This window comes from Cryptomeria japonica, chromosome 5 (genome assembly GCF_030272615.1).
Source record: "Cryptomeria japonica chromosome 5, Sugi_1.0, whole genome shotgun sequence".
In the NCBI taxonomy this organism is placed as follows: domain Eukaryota; kingdom Viridiplantae; phylum Streptophyta; class Pinopsida; order Cupressales; family Cupressaceae; genus Cryptomeria; species Cryptomeria japonica.
In genome coordinates, this window is record NC_081409.1 from 612,826,016 (window position 1) to 612,849,059 (window position 23,044).

The following is a 23,044-nucleotide window of genomic DNA, read 5'->3' on the forward strand; positions in this document are numbered from 1 at the left end:
ACATTCAATTTAACACTTGTGAAAAGTTGTTTAATTAGGTCACGTGTATTAATTAATTAATATTGTAAAAAAATTTAAGCAATCTCATTAGGTTGTTTAATCAATCACAGTGGTATTAAGTTAGACATACATGTTCATCATTATGTTTTACTCGGATCTTTTGTTGCATTTAATGAAAGCAATATGACACATTGTTTAGCATTAAATCACATGTGATATCTATATAAAACATCTCAAAACAAAAACATCATTATATATATATATATATATATATATATATATATATATATATATATATATATATATATATATATGCGCAATAGCTTTCAATACAAGATGTACATCAAAATCACCACTGAAATAAAATGCGGTGTACAATCATATAACATATCTCATCACCTTATGTATGATCGCTGGCAGAACCCTAAAGTCCTAGTGGTGGTGATTGTGGGATAAACGATTGTCTATGTGATGCCATAGACCGTGAGTGACTCTGTATCTCTATCCCTCGGACAATACCTCTGAGCTCTGCTGCCTCTACCCTGAGCTGAACGTTCTCTCGATGCAACTGATCTCTCTCTGCTCGCGCTCGCTCAAGCTCGGCCTGTAAGTAATCATACTCTACTCTCAGTTGTGCCACGGACTCAAAGATGTCCTCGTGTCTCCCTGCACCATGTTGTGGACCATGACCGGCCCACACTAATCGTTGGGCCCCTGTAGAAGAGACCATCCCCATTATGACACGGCTCACAAATTCACGCCATCCCCGTGTGCCAACTACAAAAAAGTAGGCAAGTATGAAATCAAACATATCATCATGTATATCAAAATTGAAACTAATCGTACAACATATAAATCAATGTGTATCTATATAGCTTCCCACTTGGATCTCCCTCTCGCCAATCAGGATCGATTGAAGTGATAGGAGTCTCGAACACTGTAGTAGGTATTGTAGCTGGGGGCATAGTAGCACCAGCTCTGCTTGGCTTCCCATACTCATGATGACTCGGTCCCCTAGCTGAAGAGGTTATTAATGGTAATATATATGCTGGGGAGGTAGGTCTCTCGAGTGGTGCATCATCATCCTCTGTCTCCTTCGCTCTCTCCCCGTTACGAGGGGTATGTGTGTCAATGAAAATGTTTGAATCGTGATTCTGGATCATCCTATCACTAATATGTTATTAAAGAAATACAAATGTCAGTCATGATTACGAATGCTGCAAGGACTAGAAAGAAATACATTTTAAAAAAAATTCTCCTCTATTTTATAAATTGAATGCATCATCAATTATCACTAATCCACTAATACCTATTTATAGGAAACAACCAACCATCAAAAAGAAATAAAAACATAAATATGTCAAATATGGCTTAGAAAGGGAAAAAGGACGAAAGCTTTATATGTTATTACAAAAGAGGTTATTTAGTGTTCATAAAATGCTTGGTGGTAGAGCTGGTAACTTCATATATAAATTATCACTAATGCTTTTAGATGTACCTTATAGCTTATCCTTGACAAGTGAGCAAAGCATACCATTTGTTAATGAAATTATTAATCCATTACTTTCAAAGTTTGTAGTCAAATTCTAGTCTATATTATATGTTGAACAATGAATATACAAAGTGCTCAATATTCAATGCAATGGTTTCATATGTCAAATAAGCTCCAAAAGTTAATGACAAATTCAAATATGGCGCTCCAAAAGTTAATGACAAATTCAAATATGGCTTAGGTTTTTATGTGACTATGAACCTATTGCAAATTTTGAAAAACATTATCATGGGCTATCAACTATTCGACATCCATTTAAAAAATTTTAAATTAAACAAGGATAACTTATTAACGATGATTTTATTTTAATGCTTTTCTGTTATTTCCCTTTCTCTAGGCTTGATTTTCATTTTTTGAAAATAATATGGCATCCACGACTACAACTAAGAAAGACAGAAAGTCTAAGGAGCCTTGCTTGAACATGGTACAAAAGGTCAAAAAAGGGAATGATTATTTGCAACCATTGTTCCAAAGATACGAGCAAAAATATTAATTGTCTAGAATATCACCTTGCAGGGGTTCCTCGCCAAGATGTTATGCCATGAAGTAAAGCAACTCTTGAGGTTCAAAATGAGACGAGAGCCCTTCTTTTAGCTTTTGACCAAAATAAAAAAATAAATAAATAAACAAATAAAGAGGACGACAAAGGCAATGGGAATCTCACCCACATTTCACAATCTTATAGAATCCAACATTGAGGAAAATAGGTGGCTTTCTTCTACTGGACAACGAATATGAGGATTAGACAATGTGGGCAACCACAGTTCTAGGATTTTTGTTTCTCATGACAGTCCTAGTGCACAACATTCATTGGAAGGTACTGCATGGAATAGAGAATTGCATCACGAGGCAATACTGACATGTTACAAATTTTAATACTACATAATATTCACTTTAATGTTCTTTCAAGTCCTTACTGGAAGGAGCTGGTTACTAAATTGACCATGGAAAGCAAGGGGTTGAAGACCCCAACCAAATATGAATTAAGGGTCCTATTATTGGAGGATGAGGTCCACAACATATACAAGCTAGTAGAGGAACAAAAAATGGATTTGGAAAAGCAATGGCTACAACATTCTATCTAAAGGGCGGAGAGATGCCAAGTATAAAACACTAAAAAAATTTTATGGTTTTTGAAGGACAGATGGTCTTTTGAAGTCAAATGATTCCTCCAGTAGTATGACCATGAGTAGCTTGTTGGATTAAGTAGTGATGGAGGTAAGACTGGATAATTTTATCAAGACAATTACAAACAATGCTTCTACGTATGTGTCAATGAGTAAACTAATAGAGACGAGGCACCCTACATTGTTTTGGAACCTTGTGTTGCCCATTGCCTTGAACTTCTACTTGATGGCATATGGAAATCAAGCCAAGTGAAAAAAAAGTAGAGGAAGATGCAAGGAATATTAACAAATATATCTACAATCACACATGGGTCTTGGATCTCATGAGAGAGCACGCTAATGGTAAGGAGCTTGTTCACTTAAGAGACACATGTTTTGCCAATAATTTCCTTACCTTACAAAACATAGCAACTGTATTGCCCAACTTTAAGTAAATGTTTGTGAGCAAATGATATTTAGAGATCCTTATTACAAGATGGCTAAAGCAGAGAGGATCGTGAGGACTATTTTTTATGATACATTTGTCAACACTGCGGATGAGAACATCAAGGTAAATTTTTTATCAATTTTTTCTTTTTTTTAAGAATAAATTTACAAGGTTACAAGTAGTTTTTTGTAATATCTTAATTTGCTAATTATATTTTTTTAATTTCTGATTTTCTTTATTTTTCTAATTTCCTTTTCATTTTGGTTGGGGTTCTATGATTGGTGGATGGGACAAAAACCCCATTGAGTATCTATATGATGTCATTGATGGGGCCAGACCAACAATTCAACATTTGCATGGGTCAAATAGAACCAAATATGAACAAATATGGCATATTATTGATCAAAGGTGGAACCTAAAACTCCACCAACATATTCATGTTGTTGCCTACAAATTGAACCTTAAGTTTTTCTTCTCCCCTTTATCTAGAGCAAACTCAGAGGTCATGTTTGGCCTCAACATGTTTGAAAGGGTGATCCCTAATGACAATGTTCACGATCTCATATATGATGAATTACAGAGTTATAAGAGGGGCAGAGAGCATTATTTTCTTCACCTTCATGATTTTTCTAGAAAAGACACTCTAGCCAAGTAATAAAAACTTTATGTTTTATTATAGTTTAAAATTTATTTAAGTTTAATAAAATTCTTAATATCTTACTAAGTTATAAATGTTGTCTATGCAAATTTGTGGTAGGAAGATTTTGGTGCCACAACACCTAATCTTCAAAAGCTCACTATCCACATTCTATACTAGCCCATTCTATACTAGCCCTGTTACTGTTTCTAGTTGTGAGCACAACTAGAATACTTTTTAAGCCATTCACACAAAAAATCACAACAAATTGACTCAAAAGCACTTGAATGACCTTATGTTTGTGTGATACAACCTTCAATTGCATTAAAAGATGGTATAGAAGCAAGATGCACATCATGTGCTTGAACTTGATGATATTGATCCATGTTCAAATTGGGTTGTTGAGCTCGAGGATGTGAATATGTTGTTTACGACTAAAGAGATCAATGATTTGGATAGAGATAAAGCTGAATGGCAAGCAAATATGGCAATATTTGAGGCTTCAAAAGAGGACTTTGTCAAGTCATTAGGGGTGTGTTCACCGCATACACAACTTGTTGAGGATACATAGCTATACCATCCACTTTCATGACATCCAGACAGTGGCAACAGACTTTTCTAAGCTTTAGTCGTCAAAGAAATTTACGATTTATATTTTTTTGTTGATAATAAAAATGGAAGATTATGTCTATTGAAACTTTGATCTCATTTTTCAGTTCATGTATTGAACTCCAATTTTGATCTATTTATGAAGAAAATAAGTATTATGGTTTATAAATTCAAAAAATATGCATGTTTTTAAAGTATATTTTAAAAATTATATATATTTTTTTTTATGATAAATTGGTCAATTTATTGCCGAGTTTTTGCTGAGTCCAAAAAATTTAACAATTTTGAGTCTTCTAAGTAATTCTCAAGTCCAAGTTTTTAAAATATGGCTAAAACACAAGGGCTTATATAAAGAGACAAAAGGCTGATTCTAAATATGGCTTATGGATTAACATATAAACATATTTAATGTAAATCAAGGGCATTCCCTTGCCTAGATGACCAATTACTTCAGCATTCAAACCTCAAGATTAAGGTACTGAACATCACAAAAGAATGAACTATCTAATATCCATATCCCAGATAAAGCCTTATACAAGATAGTGCAACAATTGTGTGAGTGCGCCATCATTTGTAAGTTTATAGGCTTTTAGCCAGCATTAGAAGTGATGAAATATTGGATGGGTCAAAACTGGACCCTACCCTCTTGCCTAGCGATTAGAGTCTTAATTGAAGGCTTCGTTCAAGTGCTGTTTCAATCCCAACAAAACACACATGCTATTTTTCATAATGGATCATGGCTTTTTGGAAACCAGGGTCTACACGTTAGGTCTTATTCTCCACTCTTTAATCTGAAGGAAGACTTGAAATGGAATGTACTGATATGGGTATGCCTTCAAGTTGCCTCAGAATTAACGAATGAAGAAATTCTAAAACGAATAGCAAGGACTTTAGGTAAATATATCAGAATGGATGACTCTACTGGAAACAAGTAACTCTTCTTTTATGCTCAGTTGTGTATCAGAATTGACCTTGGTCAAATGAAGTCAACTTTGCGCTGAGAGTTTGTCATTAAGATGCTTCGACTGTAGAAAACGATCATGTAGTCAGCAATTGTAACATACGAAGAAGGTAACACAAAGAATTCCCAAGGAAAATGAATTCTCAATCCCAGCCTACACAAGTTTGGAGACCAAAATAATTCTTAGAGAAGCAAAGGAAAGCATTATTTTTGAGAAATCATGGGAAGTTCTTTACAGATGATAATGTGGAAAAAAGTCAAAAAACAAGCAGCAGAAGAAAATGCACATTTGCAAACAATTGCCAAAAAACATAGGAAAATCCAAGTAAATTCACGAGCAAAATTAAACTCCAGATGAGATCGACAAGACAGCATTAAGATATTAATAAAAGAATCCATCCAGAAGGAAATTCAGCTAAAGGATTTGGAAAACATTGAATGGGGTGAATCTCAGAAAGAACAGTCATGGATTCACAAACGAGAGGGTAATTTCCATTTACAGCAGAGAGAAAGAGGGAATTAGTATGAAGGAGGAAATCTCAAAGGATTGTGACAAAACCAGCCTGTAAGATAAAGCATAATTTTAATCCTTACAAGTTTATAACACTTAGGGAAACAAGCCAGCAACCCTTGAGCCAAAGCAAGAAACAAAAAAGAGAATGGGCAGCTCAAAAACTATAACAACAATTGTTGGCAGTATAGGGATCAAAACCTCCAACAAGAAATATTATAGACTTCAAAGGCAGTTTTATAAGATTGGACAAATGGGGCTAATATTTACCTTGTTATTAAAAAATCCTTCATTACAGTTGAAGATTTTCTGGTTTAGCTTTGATGTTGAGGTGCAACAATTGAAGAATCAACAGATGAAATGTCAACTCATATTGTCACCAAGCATGTTGATTGTTCAGCTATGTAATCATGCACAATAATGTGTCCTTTTTTGGTGAATACTAATGAATATTATACTATTCATAATCAGTTTGTTGCTCAATTTTTTGTCTGTAACTCCAGGCAACTATAGCCAATAAACTATCCTAATCTAATATTAATAATATTAAACCATTATAATAATATGATTATTTTAGGGTTAGTATTGAATAAGAACATATACATAAAGAACTAATGGAGAGATGGTGTACAATAGGTAGAGGTGTTGAATGCAAGGAGAGGGATAGTGAGTTGCAGAACAAGATGTTGTTGCTTACCCATAGCTCACGGGTTGCACAAAATGCCTGCAGTTAAAGTTTGGGCAAAAAATCAAACAATGCAATAGCAAACAGAAGTGGGTACAAGAGGGTGGGGCAGATGGCAGTGCTAAGAAGTGCCACACAGTTGGACAAAAGTGAGCGCATGGGTAGACCATGCAGGTTCAATTTTAAGATGTTCCCTGACTGCTGCAACAGAAAAGAAGCTTCAAATTTCCCTCTCTTCGATTACAACAAATTGGTCGTGGAAAACTCTTTTGTTCCTTTTTCTTCTTCAGTACAGTCTACCTACCTCTCACAAGTGCAAACCTAATTCACTTGCATCCACTTCTTCAATAGCTCACTATTCTGGATTACTACAATTCAAATTTACTCAGACACAACCTTGTGCCAATTCTTTGGGAGAAAAATTCTTTCCATCCAGAGTCATATTGAGTTTGTAACAAAATATGAACTTCAATTCACTTTAAGTCCACAAGATTTATCATGATGGAAATTTAAAAACTAAAAAGTAGATGGATGGTGGAATGACTGTTTCCCAAGATATAAATTCCACAAAGCCATCAGTCTACAGTATAATTATGGGTAATGATATAGATAGAAATATACGTGATATGATGATTAAATTTATCACCTGAAGGTGCCTAAATAATATCATTTATAATTACATGAATTTGAAATATTCAGTTTATCAAGCCTACTATAAATTATAATGTTGTGACAAAACAATAGATACACAGTTCAGATGGTGCCATGGGAGGTTGAGACTTCATGCTTATTAGTATAATATCAAGAATCTCAGGAAACGAACTGGAATTTTTGTCCATTTAAATTGTGTGAGATGAAATTCACAAAGCCAACAACATGAAAACATCAAAAGTGAGAGTTCATGCAACAATTACTTGCATTTCAGCAAAATAGGCATAGAAGAGAACTAATTTAGACGATGAAAATGACTCGTATTATTTCAAGAAGTAACCATGGCAATAAAAATAATTCCTTAATAATGCGAACACTTTCAATATTTTAAGCTAATTCTCAGATAATACACTATCCAGATTCCATACCAAACATGTGACCTTCAAGCCAGTTCGAGAAACACAGTATGAGATGTTTAAAATCTATGTTACTAGTTCATCCCTACTACTTTCTGAATACGGATACAATCTGCTCTAGGTAGGATCCTAGTCTGGCAGAGGCAAGGGTGCATCTAGGAGCCCTGATTCAGTATGTGAATTCATCCCGAATGAGCCCATGCAAAACCACGTCAAATTTTCAGAAAACCTATAGTGAAGCCAACAATTTATAAGACAGTTTTTAAAAAATTGTTTTTGCTTTTTAATTTGTTGTGGATACATAAAACGAATCACTACCCTTTGTCTTCTAGATCACACAGATTTATTCACTCTGCTAGCACCAATGGACATGAACTACTAATATGTTATACCGATCACACAGATTTATTCATTATAAGTTATACTCCATTGAGGTGTTCCTTAAAAGATGTGGATGGACTCCCTACATGTGATTAAAATAGTAAAATATACCTTGGGAATAGTCATGACAGCGCATATGACCATGCCGACATATGAACTTTATTTAGTTAAATATTTATTATTTTGTTTATATCTATGTGCCCCAAGGACACATCCCTTGTATATTTTGACCCATCCATTATAAAAGACATTTCAAGGATGCAAAAACTAGGTAGAAAACAACCTCAACCTGTGCCCAATCTCAAAAAAAGAGGATACTTTTCAAGGATGGCCTATTTGAGGCAGCAAACGCCAATAGGCAATTAGCCATCTCCTAGAGCCCAGGTCTAAATGCCATTTTAAAAAAGAAAAACACAAAATAGAAAATAGAAAAGGGGATCGAAGGGAGTCCAAGGGTCCTGTTGTGACCTTTTCACACATCGCCCCATTGCTAACGGGGACCCCCTCTTTTCCTGCTTTCTGCGTTGTTAGGTTAGGGTTTTGGCTGCTTAGTGGGCAATTTTGTGTTTCCTGTGCCCGAGTCTCGGAGTTTTGATTATGCCTAGTGCCATCTAGGGTTTTTGAAGTTATAGGATCACGTTGCAAACGTTGATATTTTAATGATCCTAAGTTTTGTCTAAGTGTTGACCTTTCGAGCGTTAATGTGTTTTTAAACACGCGCATTAGTGATTTTAAAGTGCCAAGGTATTCCAAGACCTTTTGGAGTTGTTTTCTCGCTCCTAAGGTATTATTTAAATTGATTTCGCACTTTATTTCAATAATTTCCTAGCGTTTTGCTCATATTTTGGGAAAATTTGCCTAAGTCCAGTCTAATTTTGAAATTGCTGAATGATTTTGAGTGGTTAAAATGATAAAATCCTAAGGCAAATCCATATTCCAAGGGTTAGAGGATCAAATTCCATGCTAGAGGTGCTTTTCCCCTCATATTTTAGACTACCCAACCCATTCCCCCACTCAAATTCCACACTACACATGGGTTTCCCCTAAAATCCATACTGGCTGTTATTTTCCACCACTGTTTATCCATACCTGGATTGATTTTCCCCTGGAAGTGCTAAAATTTGGCTAAGTGTCAGGATTTATCCAAACTGCCATCGATTTTCCACCAGGAGTGCAAACTATAGTGCAGACAACGTTAAGGATGATTCCATGCCTGGGTTGATTTTCCACCAAGATATTTGTGACAAGTGAGTGCAGATTTTGTCCGGATTTTCATCCAGACAAAGGTCGATTTTCCAGTGAGAGCATTTTAATGAGTTTTGAGTCCGGATTTTCATCCAGACAAAGGTCGATTTTCCACCAGGGAGTGATTTTTGCAAGTGAAGTGAGTTTGGAGTGTGGATTTTCAATTCAGACAGAGGTCGATTTTCCACCAGGGAGTGATTTTTGTAAGTGAAGTGAGTTTGGAGTGTGGATATTCAATCCAGATTGCCATCGATTTTCCCCTGGGGAGTTTTGTGTGCATTTCTTATGAATTTGAGCATGGATTTTTATCCAAGCTAGGATCGATTTTCCCTTGTGGGGAAATTTTTGACACTTAAATGATTTTTAAAGAGATTTTTCAATCCCAACCCAAGTCGATTTTCCCCTGGAGGCTTAATTTGGATTTAAATCGCAATATTTTAATAAATAAACCCCATTTTTAATTGTTTTTAAATAATGATTAATGATTATTTAAAATTTTAAAAGTATAATTAAATAACTTGCAATAAAAATTTAATATTTTGAACCTTCTAGAAGCAAGTTAGTTTTTGCCAAGCAAGTATATATACAAGTGTTTGAGGTAAAAGCAAGTATAAGAGAGGAGCCTTAGCATTACTTTATTATTAAATCTGCCAGGTGTCTCCATGAAAGACGATTTTTCTCCAAGTTGGGCGAATTTTAGCAAGTGATTGAAGTGAAGTGTTGGGTTGAGGATTCTTTCCTCCTCCATTTTTTCTAGCTTGTTGATCCATTCCCCTTGTTGCCATTGAAGACCATTTCCAGATTTTCGATTTTCCAAGTTTGACAATTTTTTTGCAAATTTGGTGATTTTTGGTGAAGGGTGGTGATTTTGTGTTTGGAGAATTAGGCAATATTTTCCTCCATTTTTTGCTTGTTGTTCCAAACCTCCATTGTTGCAGATCAAGGCTGCCATTAATGACATTTTCAGAATTTTGACTTTGGCGCAATAGTTGGGAAAATTTCGATTTTAGTTTGGGAGTGATTTGGTGCCACACTTTGGTGGATTTCCATGAATGCTTGGTGGCTGTCATCATTTTCAGCTTGCTGATTCGTTTCAGATCTGAGGTTTGCTTTAGATTTGACCTCCATTAATGGCTGCCCATTAATTTTCAGACTTAAGTTTTTGTTGCCCAGCCAATTCCAACTCAAGCGATTTGCATTTGGAGGTATTTTGTGGAGTTTTCTGTGCATTTTCAGACCATCTTATCGCTGTTGCAGGTCTGAAAACTCCATTGTTAGACGGTTGTCTTCAGAAATTTTCATTTCTAGCCATCCAACCACTTTGGCGATTTTGCTTGGAGCTGATTCCTTAGCCATTTTTCATCATTTTCAGGGATTTTTAACCACTTTGCAAGGTGCTGGTAAGTCTGAAGTAATCAATTTTTAGACTTGTCCTCAGAAATTAATTTTTTACCAGCCACACTTACATTCCTGAATATGATTGTTTTCATCATTAAAACTGATTTTTATAGAGTTTATGCACATTTTTTAAGATTACAACATGTTTTAAAAGTCTGATTTTCAGGTTGTCTTCATAATTGTTGACCTCCATTGTCGACTGCGGAAGGTGTCTTCAGACATACATTGTGTGAAAACACAACCTTTCACACCTTTCTTTAGTCATCATTAATCCGGTATACTCCTTTGCATTTTAGCTTGCATATTTTCTAAGCATAAGGAGGTATCAATAAATTTTATAGAAGGTTTCCATGTCTTAGAGTTGTCACACTTTGAACTTAATTGTTAAAATTTATCAAGTGTATGGATTATTTTCCTGACTCCGTGCCCTAGTTAGCTAAATCTTTAGAAAGTCAAGAATTTTATTAAGAGCATTATTTATTTTCCTAACTCTAACTTCGAGCTTCGTACAGGTGCGATGTCAAAGTCTAGATATAAGGAAAGGAAAGAACTATTGAAGATGCTGGAGACTGGATTTTATCCAAAACTTAAGATTTCACCCAGATGGAAGGAGATCACAGATAAAAACATGCATTTCCTAGACTTCGACCAGATGCAGCGTTGGATGTTCGGAGTCGGAGATCAAGTTCCTTCCCCAACCTATGCGAACATTATGAAGAGTGGTATTTTCCATGCCGCTAGATTTCCACAGTCCATACAGTGCAGTGAGCTTATCCTGGAGTGTTCACGATGTTATGATCCGCTCACAAGAATGATCAAGACTCCCAAGGGCGTTGTCATCGCCTAACTTGCTGAGGATGCTATTGCAAAGGTGTTCGGAATTCCACGCGGAATGGACATGAAGGATGAGACCAAGGATGAATATGCAGAAAGATACAAGAAGAAGATGGGTGTATGCAAGAATTTGATTAACAAAGAGTGGATGATCGAGCCTAGGTCTCATCATTCCAAGGCTCCCAAGACACTCATGTGCATATATTTTAAGGAGGAGTATAGTGATTTGATATTCCTACTCAACAGAGTGATGGGGATGTCGCAGGGAGCAATATTCGATAGATGGATGTTCCATTTCATCCAGGATTGTCTTAGAGGAACATTAGTAAATTGGTCTAAGATTATAAGTGACAACCTGGATTTCAGCTGAGGAATGTAGAGTGGTCCAAGTCATTCACCATGACTTCTTACCTGGTATACCTGCTTGCACGGTTTGTTTCATACAGAGGATTAATATGCAAAGGTGAAATTGGGAATGGGCAAGGACAATTCAGGAGTCATGAATGCTACCCCCAGTTGAGCATGTATAGAATTGAAGACTATAAGAGAGTGAATCATGCATTCACTATGTACATCACACAGATGCTGCAAGGCGGAATCCACAGAAGATTGTCCAAGGAGGCAACAGAGTTAATAGAGAAATATGGATCGTGGTATATACAGTTTCCCACTTTCACATACCTCAGGATTCATGGATTTCAATTTGAACCCTACAGACTTCCTAGGTATCCGACCGACAGAATGATTTTGTTGGAAGTGGTGAGACAGCTTCTAGAGTTTGATGTCATTCAGAGGGAGAAGCACAAGACAGGCATGACATTCCCTATTTCAATTGGGAAGATGTCAGAGGTTTGCCAGTCCGCCATAGCCGCCAGCACTGCAAGTGAGGAGCTTGCATTCTACCGATTTGCTAAATACAAGAAAAGAGAAAGATTCGATCCAGACAAGAAAGTAGGAAGGATCAAGGGAGAGAAGTTCATTCACAAAATTGACATAGAAGATTATTGGGCCAGCCTGATGGACGAGCAAGCAGTGAAGAGAAGAATGTGGTCGAGAATGTCAGTGGATTTTATGAGGAGGTGTGGACTTTTCCTCATTCCTGATCAAGTATTAGATGATAAAGATCATACACATCCACAGTATGAGAGCGAAATGAAGAAGACAATCTTATTGCCTAATTGGTCAGAGTCAGAGGAGATTGACCTGAATATATTGATGAGAGAGGTCTTGAATTTCTCCCGTGCATGGGTGGATATACAGATGAATAAGTTAGTTGACATGGGTGTTCCCTTCACTTATAAAAGGATGAAGCCGGAAGAGTCTACTTCCGATGATGATTAGAGGACTATCAGTGATGTCAGGATTCATGCAGACGAAGAGAGTCAAGCTCCCAAGAGAAGGAAGAACACGCCAGGAGAAGTCAAGGCCAGAGGGAAGAAGATTGAGGAGGTGGTGAAGAAACAAAAGACTATCATTCCTCCACTTATCATTCCTTCACCCCCTCCCAGTGTCTCATCAATCGAAGTGATTGAAGTAACAGAACAGAACAAGGAGACTCAGCAGTGTTCCAACACTGTGATACTACCAGGGAATACTTAGGAATTTCATGCCACAGCGACATCTGCACCTCCTAATGAGAATGATGATCAGCCGGGATCCCCTACTGTCCTTTTGGAAGTTAGTTTGGGAAATGAGGTATATGATTGGACCAAGAATAATTTTGATGATAATGATGATGTTATCTCGGCATTGAGAGGACTTAATCGAGAAATATGTCTCGATGATGGTATGGAGATGGCCGCTATTCCTAAATGGTTGATGAGAAGTATGGAGAAAAGTAAACAAATGATAGAGGTACAGCCTATTGATGATATTGATGACTACCTAGCTAGGAGTGCTAAGGAGAAAGAGCCCGAGAGCGGAGATTTTGTTGCACATAGCTAGAGATGAGACAGGAATACGGATTGCGCAGATTGTTGTTCCTATTGCAGGCATGACAACGGACATTGCTACTCCTATGGATTTCTAGATCACTTCAGTTGCCCTTGGTCGTACATCCAGAAAGCAAGAATTTCAGGAGGTTGGTGAAAACTTCAAGGCAATCGATGCAAGGTTAGACAAAGAGATTGCGGAGAAAGAAAGGTACAGAGAAGAGAATATCAGACTTAGAGAGTATATTGCAGGGACAAGGCATGAAGATCCCACCCTTATTTCCCCTATTGCAGTTGACCGTGGAATGCATTCACACTGTGAGGTAGCGAGAGGTGCACTCTTGGAGGTGGAAAAGTGGATTGAGAGCACAAGAAAGCAGGCAGATGATTTCCTTACTTAGTTTGTCCATGCATATGATAGGACAATAGGGCTCATATTCGGAATCCAGTATTTGGAGGGAGTTTGGGAAGAATTCCGGCCTATCCAAGAGAAGATTATTCCACGCTTGCAGGCTTTGAAAAGGATTCCTAATTCCACCTTGGTCAGCGAGAACATTGTGCACAGTGGAGACAGATATGATTTCCATGGCTGGTATTGTTCATTAGCCGTGAAGAAATCAACTTATGAGAACGCTTAGTCGAGTTGTATGGAGATGAAAGGATTAATTCAGGACATTTAGATGAAGATCCTTGCCTCGATTGAGGAATTATTGGGTGTTGATGTTAGTGATGCTAGTGGTTTACACTTAGCTGAATTAAGAGATAGGATGAAATTTATGTATTTTTGCCAGTTGGACTCTTTGAAGAAGAGTCAGATAGATGACTTGGTCTCTTTGTTGATTCATGTTCATATTTTGTAGAAGCTCATGCCAGAATGGGAGAACACTATGAATGCTTGCTCGGATTTGCTGGACGTGATTGATTTACAACAAGATACCTTGCCTAGCATTTCCATGGAGGAGTTAGATTCAGTATTGGCTAGATTCTTGAAGTATGCTGGGAGAGAGAGATGCAGGGAGGAATCTTTTAGAAGATTCTCTATTTGATGACTAGGTATCTTTTCATTGGGCCATATGTTGGTGGCACCATTTTTGATGTAAACCCTAATTAGGGCAATTCTAGGGTTTTGTTGGCATGATCTCGATCGTTGATCTTAGATCAATCTTGGCCATCCATTTTGTAAGAGACTCTATATATGTCTCTTTGTCTCTCATTTGTAAGAGAGATTTTGTAGAATTGTTGGTATATGCTGCAGCTATTTGAATCCTAATCATTGTTCAATTGTTGGTGATTTTGCTCTTCAAGTGTTGTATTTGCATTGATGGTTCTCAATTCCTCCAAGTTAGATTAGAATTTTAGTTTAGAATTTATTTTCATGTATGTTAGATTGAGTGGAAGATTTGTTGAATTCATTTGTGTGGAATACTTAATCCATACCACTAGCCTCTTGCCGCTGGTAAGTGCCCCTTGTGTGGTCAACTGGAATTTAAGTAAGCTTAACTTCAACTATTACGTGTCCCTTGACAAGCATCAACTTGGATGGTGTCAACGTTTGATGGTGATAGCCTGAAAATCCTTTAAGTATACCTTAGACGATTGCACTAAGCTTGTGTCAATACCTGATTGTGAGACCTTGCCTGGTTTGATTCCACTAAATCCATTCATCATTTCCTACATTCCTAGGCTTAGAATAGATTTCCTGAACCCTATTCCTTTGGACCATTTTTTTAGTAAGAAGTAAAATCCAGAGCCATATTGATAAATCTTAAGTTGTACACACCTATTCCGCATCATTCATGATAATCCAAACATTTGCGTAAGTCCCCAAGTGAACACAGCAATTCACATCGACCATTGAGTTACCCACTCGTCAAGACCTGACATGTATAAACCTTGGAATCATTTTAGTTGATCTCATTCTTAGCATCTGAGGTGATTTTGTTCAAGAGAGGGTAAATTATCTTGGTAATTTATTCTGTAATGTTATGTGCCTAAAACACACATCAACAGGTCCCCAGTTCCCACACCCCTTTACACCATTCCTAAACCTAAAACAGCCCTACTAAAAACAAAAAACAAACTCATTTTGCCATTTTTCCAATTTGTGAAGAAGACAAAGAAAGAAGAGCAGTGAGAAGCAGCGAACAGGAATAGAAAAAAGCAAGAGAGCATCAAATCTTCTTCATTTGACATTAGTTTATATCTATTGTTCATTTGCTCAAATTCTTTTGCTTTTTTTAACTTTTCTGATAGTTCTGAAACACTTTACGAGACTATTTTGTTTGTTTTTGTTTAATGTTTTCACTTGAAAACATGTTTTGAATTTTCAACAAAAAGGCAATGACCAATAGTGAGGGTGATGAGATTCAAATTCAACAAAGAAGTCGTGATACTTTCATTGGGGGTTCCTCAGGAGTGAAAATGTTGCAGTGACTATGAGTTCAAGTAACCCATCTAAAAGCTCTTTTGAACTCCTCAAAACCAATGTAAAAGGCCCCTTTAATCCAAAAATACCCTTTAACAATTTGCAAGAGCCATAGACAAACACAAGAAAAAAAATATATTGAGGTAAGTCTGTTAAATTTATGGATCAGAATTAACATCTATCTTGTTCTATGTATTACTGATTAAAATGTAAATCTGACTATCTTCTTTTGTATGGCTGGTGAGAGGAGCATTTATTATATTTCTATATCCTATCTCACGAATGCCACTCAATATAAGTATGTAACAAATGAGGCACGGTCAAGCAATGTCTTGATCGGTCATGAATGCCTTGATCGGTCATGACCGATCAAGACATTACTTGATTGTGGCTCTTTGTTTATACTAAACAATTGTTTGTTCCACGTTAATGCCAATCGGTGGGAGTAGTATTGCAACCAATGTCTATTGGTGTTGTCTTAATGCTAACAGCTGATAGTTATCAGTGTGTTAGCCTTAACAACCGATAACTATCGGTGTAGACTAACACACCGATAACTATCGGTGATCTTCGTTATGTTGCCACCCGATAATACATGCAGCCCGATATATTATATGCAACCCAATATTTAATCGGTGTTTTCATTAATCATTTATTTAATATTATTTATGTTAATCGATATATATCTAAATACAAGATTTAATAAATCAATGAACATAACCAAAATATATAGTATTAATTATTATTATCTAATCAATTTAACAATAATAATAATAAATAACATAATGATATATATAATTAAATGTTGAAGGCCTTAAGGCCAATTTAACATTTAATTTTATCCGACTGAAGCTATAAATCATCAAAGTCAAGTATGGCTTTGCCATTTGTCCGACAAATGCTATAGGTGCAGCTATACAATAGTTTATTCTCATCTTTTGTGCATAAGTGAACGATTTGTAAATGGTTGTGAAAAGAAACTCTAACTAAGAGGGTGATGACTAGATTGTATAGGGATGGGAAACAAAAAATAAGGGATTATCAATAGAGAACACGCAGCCTACTATGTCATTGCCTACCCAAACCTTAGATGTTGGAAATAAAAGGAGAGAGGGTTATACCAAGGAAAAAGCTACTAGTGTTGTAGGAATGTTTAATATGCAATCACAAGAGGTGAATAAGTCTTCTATTACTTAACTTTTCTTTGCCCATACCATACCAATTGGTGTGGCACGTTCTCCCTATCTAAAACAAAAGTTCAAAGATGCAATTATTGTTGATCCCTCATTCACCCCCTAGCAAAAATAAGTTACATACCACCCACCTCAATAGAGAATATTTTAAGGTGAGTGTGGTAATGGAGGAAATGAGGCAAACTTGAATAAAGAATGGTTGCTCTATCATCGTGGATGGATAGACCAATATTAGGCATCAACCAGACATCAAATGGCTTTTATTTTCTTAGAGCTATTGAATATTCAGGGATGAGAAATAATGCAAACTTCCAATTTCAAATTTTAAAGAATGCCATAAAAGAGGTTGGACCCTTTAATGTTGTACATGTGGTAACAACCCTGTATATAAGTTAGTTGACTTGATGATGGACGGTGCTTTCAAGAACATTTTTAGAAGCCTATGAGTTCATGCATTGAAAAACACATTGCAAGACATTTGAAAGATAGATTTGGTGAAGGCAATGGTAGCAAAAGCTAGAGTCATACAAATGTCCATTCGCAACCATCACACCTCACTTGCTTTCTTTGATACTTTTTCAATGAAGGAATTTCTCAAGCCCATGAATGCTCAATATGCCAACTACTTCATTTTCTTTGATAGTTTCCAAAATGTGGTACATAGCTTAAGGCAAACATGACTGAAAGAAAATGTGTGAAACAAAATATCCTTGAAGATAATTGGTAGTCCAAAATGAAGTAAGAAATTGCTGGTTTTATTGTTAAAGTTATTAAATGATTAATTTAGCGATGCTTCTAACTTGTAAATTATTTTCATTCTTTGTAATAGCATTTTTTTTGTCATTTGAGTATTAATCTTTATTTAAGTTTTAACTTTTGTAACTTGTTTAATGTTTTCTCCTTCATCTTACCTATCATGCAAGTCAGAAGAGATGTTGATATAGACTCTCCTAGCCTTGGAGAAATATATGAGACATATGATATCATGCTTAGACAGATGAAGCAAGTAACTCATAGAAAGGATCCTACTTTGGGACTTTATGAGAAGCATAATAGGCCCATTGTGACACAATAGTTAAACAATATGAACACCCTACTCATATGGCAACCTATGCTCCAAATCCCAAATGGTATGCAACTAGGCCTAGGCGAGTGCCTCAATCTCATGATGAAGGTGGGAAACAAATACTCATGAAAGCCCTTCAAAAATGTATACCGATTAGGAGTCTCCCTTACTTCTCACATAATGACTAGCCTTTGCCAATCTGTGTTCCAACATTCAACAAAATAGAGGCAAGGATGGATAAAATTGAAAGGAAGCTAAGGAGCGGAAAATGCTTCCTAACACTAATCTAGTGGGGAAGATATCACAAATTTTCTTTACAATTTTTAGCTATTATAAAATAAGAAACACATTCAAAAGGAGATAATAAACATACATAAAGATAAACACAATGAACACAAGATATATCGTGGGGAAAATCTTTTCGGGAGAAAAACGCCACACTCCAAAAGTCGCCCAATATATTATTCACAAATCAACAACAAAATACAATATACTTATGAAGCAAGCTTCTCACAAGTACATCAACAACCAAAGATTAGAAGGTAACCCAATAGCTATAAGACTCTTACACACAATCTCCATCTCATGCACCTAACATATAGGAGATACAATACATGAAATTGTTAAATGTTATTACGAAACCATGAACTAAAACAGCCCAAAAAGTGGCGCCCAACTTATCTCCAATCCAAGATGCCCTATGATGTGTCAACACACACACCAACTTTTACAGCTCATTTATGTGTCAACACATTTTTATATTTCCTATTTTAGGAGATCCAACTTCCAGAGGTCATAACTTTTGAATTGGGTGTCCAATTGATGAACCGTTTGACGTGTCGAAAAGCTTGCAATGTGCTCTATCAAAACTATAACCTACTACTTCGGTTACAAACACTTTTGGACTGGTTTGGAGCCTCTAAGGCCCTCAAATTGACTCCAAAACTTTCATTCACAACTTTCAAAAGCAAAAACTTTAGTATCTTCAAATCTAGATATGATCTTGCAACCAAAATTTACTGGCATGCTTATTTAGCCAATCTAAAGCTTTGGGGAAAAATTCAAACTAATTCATGCTCAAATGAAAACTTCCTATAAATAGTAACCTTATGTAAATGCAAGGTTGAAACACAATTTTCTTAAGATTCTCCCACTTGTTGAACACCTTGCAAGAGCAAAGGGAGTATCTACTCCATAATTTAATTGCTAGGGGCCTTGAGGCCCATTGACTTCAAACACCATCTCAACTTCTCTATGCTCACCAATTTTATCAAGCATCTGCAACATTTGTCGAAGTGTCAACCTTCTCCAATTTTACCTTTCCATCCTCTACCATATCTCGAACAAAATGAAACTGAACACCAATTTGCTTTGTTCTAACATGGAAAGCCAAATTTTGAACACAACCATCCAAGCCAATATCTGAACACAACCGTCTAAACCAAATGGCTTCCTCACAAGCATGAGTAGCTACCATATACTCTATCTCCGCCGTGGACAAAGTGACTACATCTTGTTGCTTACTCATCCAACTAATAACAACACCATACATTGCAAAGAATTAACCACCGATGGATCTTTTGCTATGAATGTTACTTGCCCAATCTAAATCCACATATCCACAAATACTCACAAAATGTCGAGGTCCAATAGGATAACCATGTTAACACAAGGAATACTTGGAAGTACGCCTCAAATATTTGAACACTCTCAATTCCATCCCAATGCACCCATCCAGGATTAGCCATATATCAACTCAAGACTCCCACTGCTTGGGCAATGTTTGGTCTTGTATAGACCATAGCAAACATAAGACTACCAACAACACTCGTGTATGGTACACAGGCCATGTCCTCCACCTCAATAGGAGATTTTGAACAACCCTTCATAGATAACTTAGTTGCCAATGCAATAGAGCTTATCACAGATCTACAAGCTATCATGCTAAATCTCTTCAACACTGAATTCACATATTTACTTTGGCTTAACAAAAGCTTTTTGTTAGCTCTGTCTCTTCTGATCTCCACTCCCATAATGTACCTAGCTACACCTAGATCTTTCATCTCAAACTGTGCTAAAAATTAAGGCTTCAAATCAGAAATTAAATATCCATTCCCAAACAGTAACATATCATCCACATATAATGCAATAATGAGAATGCGACCATTATCAATTAAACATAATGATCGAATTTAGACCTCTGAAATTCCAAATTCAACACATAGGAATCAAACTTTTGGTACCACATCCTAGGAGATTGTTTCAAACCGTACAAAGACTTTTTCAGCTTGCAAATTAGATTTTCTTTACCTTTCACCATGAAATGCTCTAATTGTGACATACAAAATCTTTTCCTCCAAATCACCATGAAGGAATGTTGTCTTCACATCCATTTACTTGATTTCCAAATCATGAACTGTAGCAAGTGATAACAAGAAACAAATGGATGTCAACTTTGCAACGGGAGAGAAATTATCACCATAATCTATTCCTTCAACCTGGGAATACCCTTGGCAACAAACCGTGCTTTTTGCTTCTCGATGCTACCATCGGAACCCAACTTTTCCTTGAACAACCATTTGCATCCCACGCGCTTATGTCTTTCAAGCTAAGGTACCAAATCCCAAGTATTGTTCTTCAAAGACGACATCTCATCGTTCATGTCTTCCATCCAAGAATTTGCATCACTCATACCCATAGCCTCTCTAACAGTCCTAGGTTCTGTTGAATATTCGGAATATTGAGAGGGGAGGGGTGAATCAGTATTCTCTTGAACTTGTTAAAACTTCTAACTAACCAATCAAATAACATAATTTAAATGCAGTAAGGGAAATTAACACAAAATACAACACCGGATTTGTACATGGAAAACCTAACATGGGAAAAACCATAGAAGAGTGTTATCTCGGGTATAATGCAATATGTAACCGATTACACAATACAAGGGGTGGCTCACTGCCAGTTTGGGCTCACTACCTGAAGGGCTCACTGCCGAATGATAGAGTACAAAATTGAACTGTTAATGTTGTATCTGACATACGCATGGGTAATAGTTCCTTTGAAGTGCACAAACTATCTTATACATCCACCGTACATATACCGCATAACAATATTTACATCCACAGACTTTTTTGCATATACATAACGTACACAAATAGTTGTTTTGCAACAACGATGCTTCTAACATGCAACATTGATGGCTATATGTATTCCCATAAAGTATTCTGACTAGTCGACTCAACTGGAAAGGGGTGAGACCGGAATATCTACACACTACAACAAACAAATATCTTCATGAAGTGTTTGCTTCCAACTTGAATCATAAAACATGCCTTTAACATTTTCAGATAGGATCGGAACCAAAACCACCTTGAAGAATCTACTCTCATCGCCTCCAAATGGGACCAGACCCAAAACATCTTCCGGTAAGAGTAGATACTGGACCTCAAAATTGCTTGAAGTAAACATACATACATCGCATAACAAAGAAACAACATATACTGAAGCAAACTTCCGAATTGAATCAAAGACATACATTTTCGACCAAATCACATCAATGACAACGGGCCAACAGGTTCATCAGTGTTAACAATCAAAGCATACATACAATTGGAATCTAACAATGAATAACCAAACCTATCCAGTTGCCACCCAATTCTTATAGACCTCCTCAAAGGTTGGGGTTGAGGTTCTTCATTTTCTTCTGAACTTTCAAAGCTACTAGAGCTCTCCTCATCATCAAATCCACCAAGAGCTCATAGTTCTTTCTCAAGGGTAGAAGAAATCTGAACTACCTCATTGTGATCCTCTTCTTTCTCTGGTTGTAGCTCAATAGCGGAAGGTTTCATCTCTCTGAAAATAACACTTTTGTTGTAGAGAACCTTCTCTATCACTGGATCCCAAAGCCTATACCCAATTAGACCAACACCATAGCCAATAAAGATACACTTCATTGCCTTGTTTTCCAACTTAGATCTTTTTTTATGCAGAGCATTTAGTCTAACAACCACACTTTTGGGGCTTATTTAAAGTTTCAATCCCGTTCAACCAATTGTTTTGACTGGTCTTCTTTGTTATCAGCTGAGTCATGTTTTGATTAGTGTTAGTTGTTGGTTGAGGGAGGTTACGTAGGAGTTAAATTAGGTATAGATTGTTCAATTAATTAGTTGGTTGCAATCTCCGTAGGAGGGAGTTAAGGGTTGGTGACTGAAATAAACAGGATTTGCTAGTATTGGAGTTAGTTTTTTCTTTGGGGAAGATGTAATCTTCTGCTGCAGAATAATGAATATAGTAATCAGATTTTTTGAAGGACAATTCTATGATTTTCTTTGTTGGTCTCGGTTCATTTGTTTTTTATTTCTTTAGTATACAGATGTGATTACTAACTGGAAGGATCAAAAATAATTTGCATCAGTTTGGTATCAGAGCAAAACTGAAAATGGCTCAGAGAGGAGCTCCCATGGCTTGTGGACACAACGGCAGGAAGAATGCTCGATTGAGGTAATGCATTGGATGAAGTACTTCGAAGGTTGTGGGACCTAGAGGCTAGGTTGCTTCATGGGGACTCTAAAGAAGAATAGGAAGTTCAAAGAGGGCAAGCAACAGTCATAGACCCAATGGAGAGACTTATTGAGGCCATCAACAAATAAGGAACTAAAGTCAAGGTTGAGGTTCCTGATTTTAAAGGTGAACTAAATCCTGAGGTGTTCTTGGATTGGATTCAAGACTTAGAAAAGTACTATGATATTGAAGGGATTGAGGAAGTTGAACCACGAAGGGTAAAGATTGCAGCTTCAAAGATGAAGTCTCATGTAGCTGTATGGTGGAAGAATCTTAAATACATTAGGAGTCAAGGAAAGGAGAAGATTAAGTTGTGGCCAAAGATGTTGAAGCATTTCATGCCTTCAGATTACCAAGAGAAGTTTTTTGGAGAATTTTAGACAGAAGGAGTCCTCCATATCTGCCTACACTGAATAATTTATGAAGCTGCAAATC

The 23,044-nt window shown here is 36.6% G+C and overlaps 1 protein-coding gene across 2 annotated transcripts in view; it reads right to left on the reverse strand.

The window, feature by feature from the left end:
• Positions 1–302: 302 nt before the first annotated feature.
• Positions 303–23,044, reverse strand: part of LOC131063749 (uncharacterized) — a 74,154-nt gene continuing 51,412 nt past the window's right edge. For both annotated transcript variants that reach the window (XM_057997653.2, XM_057997652.2), the window contains 2 exons: positions 884–1,170; positions 303–777 (listed from right to left, as the gene is read on the reverse strand). In XM_057997653.2, coding sequence (XP_057853636.1) covers positions 425–777; positions 884–1,170 — 640 coding nt within the window. In that variant the 3' untranslated portion in view covers positions 303–424. The remainder of the gene's footprint in view (positions 778–883; positions 1,171–23,044) is intronic.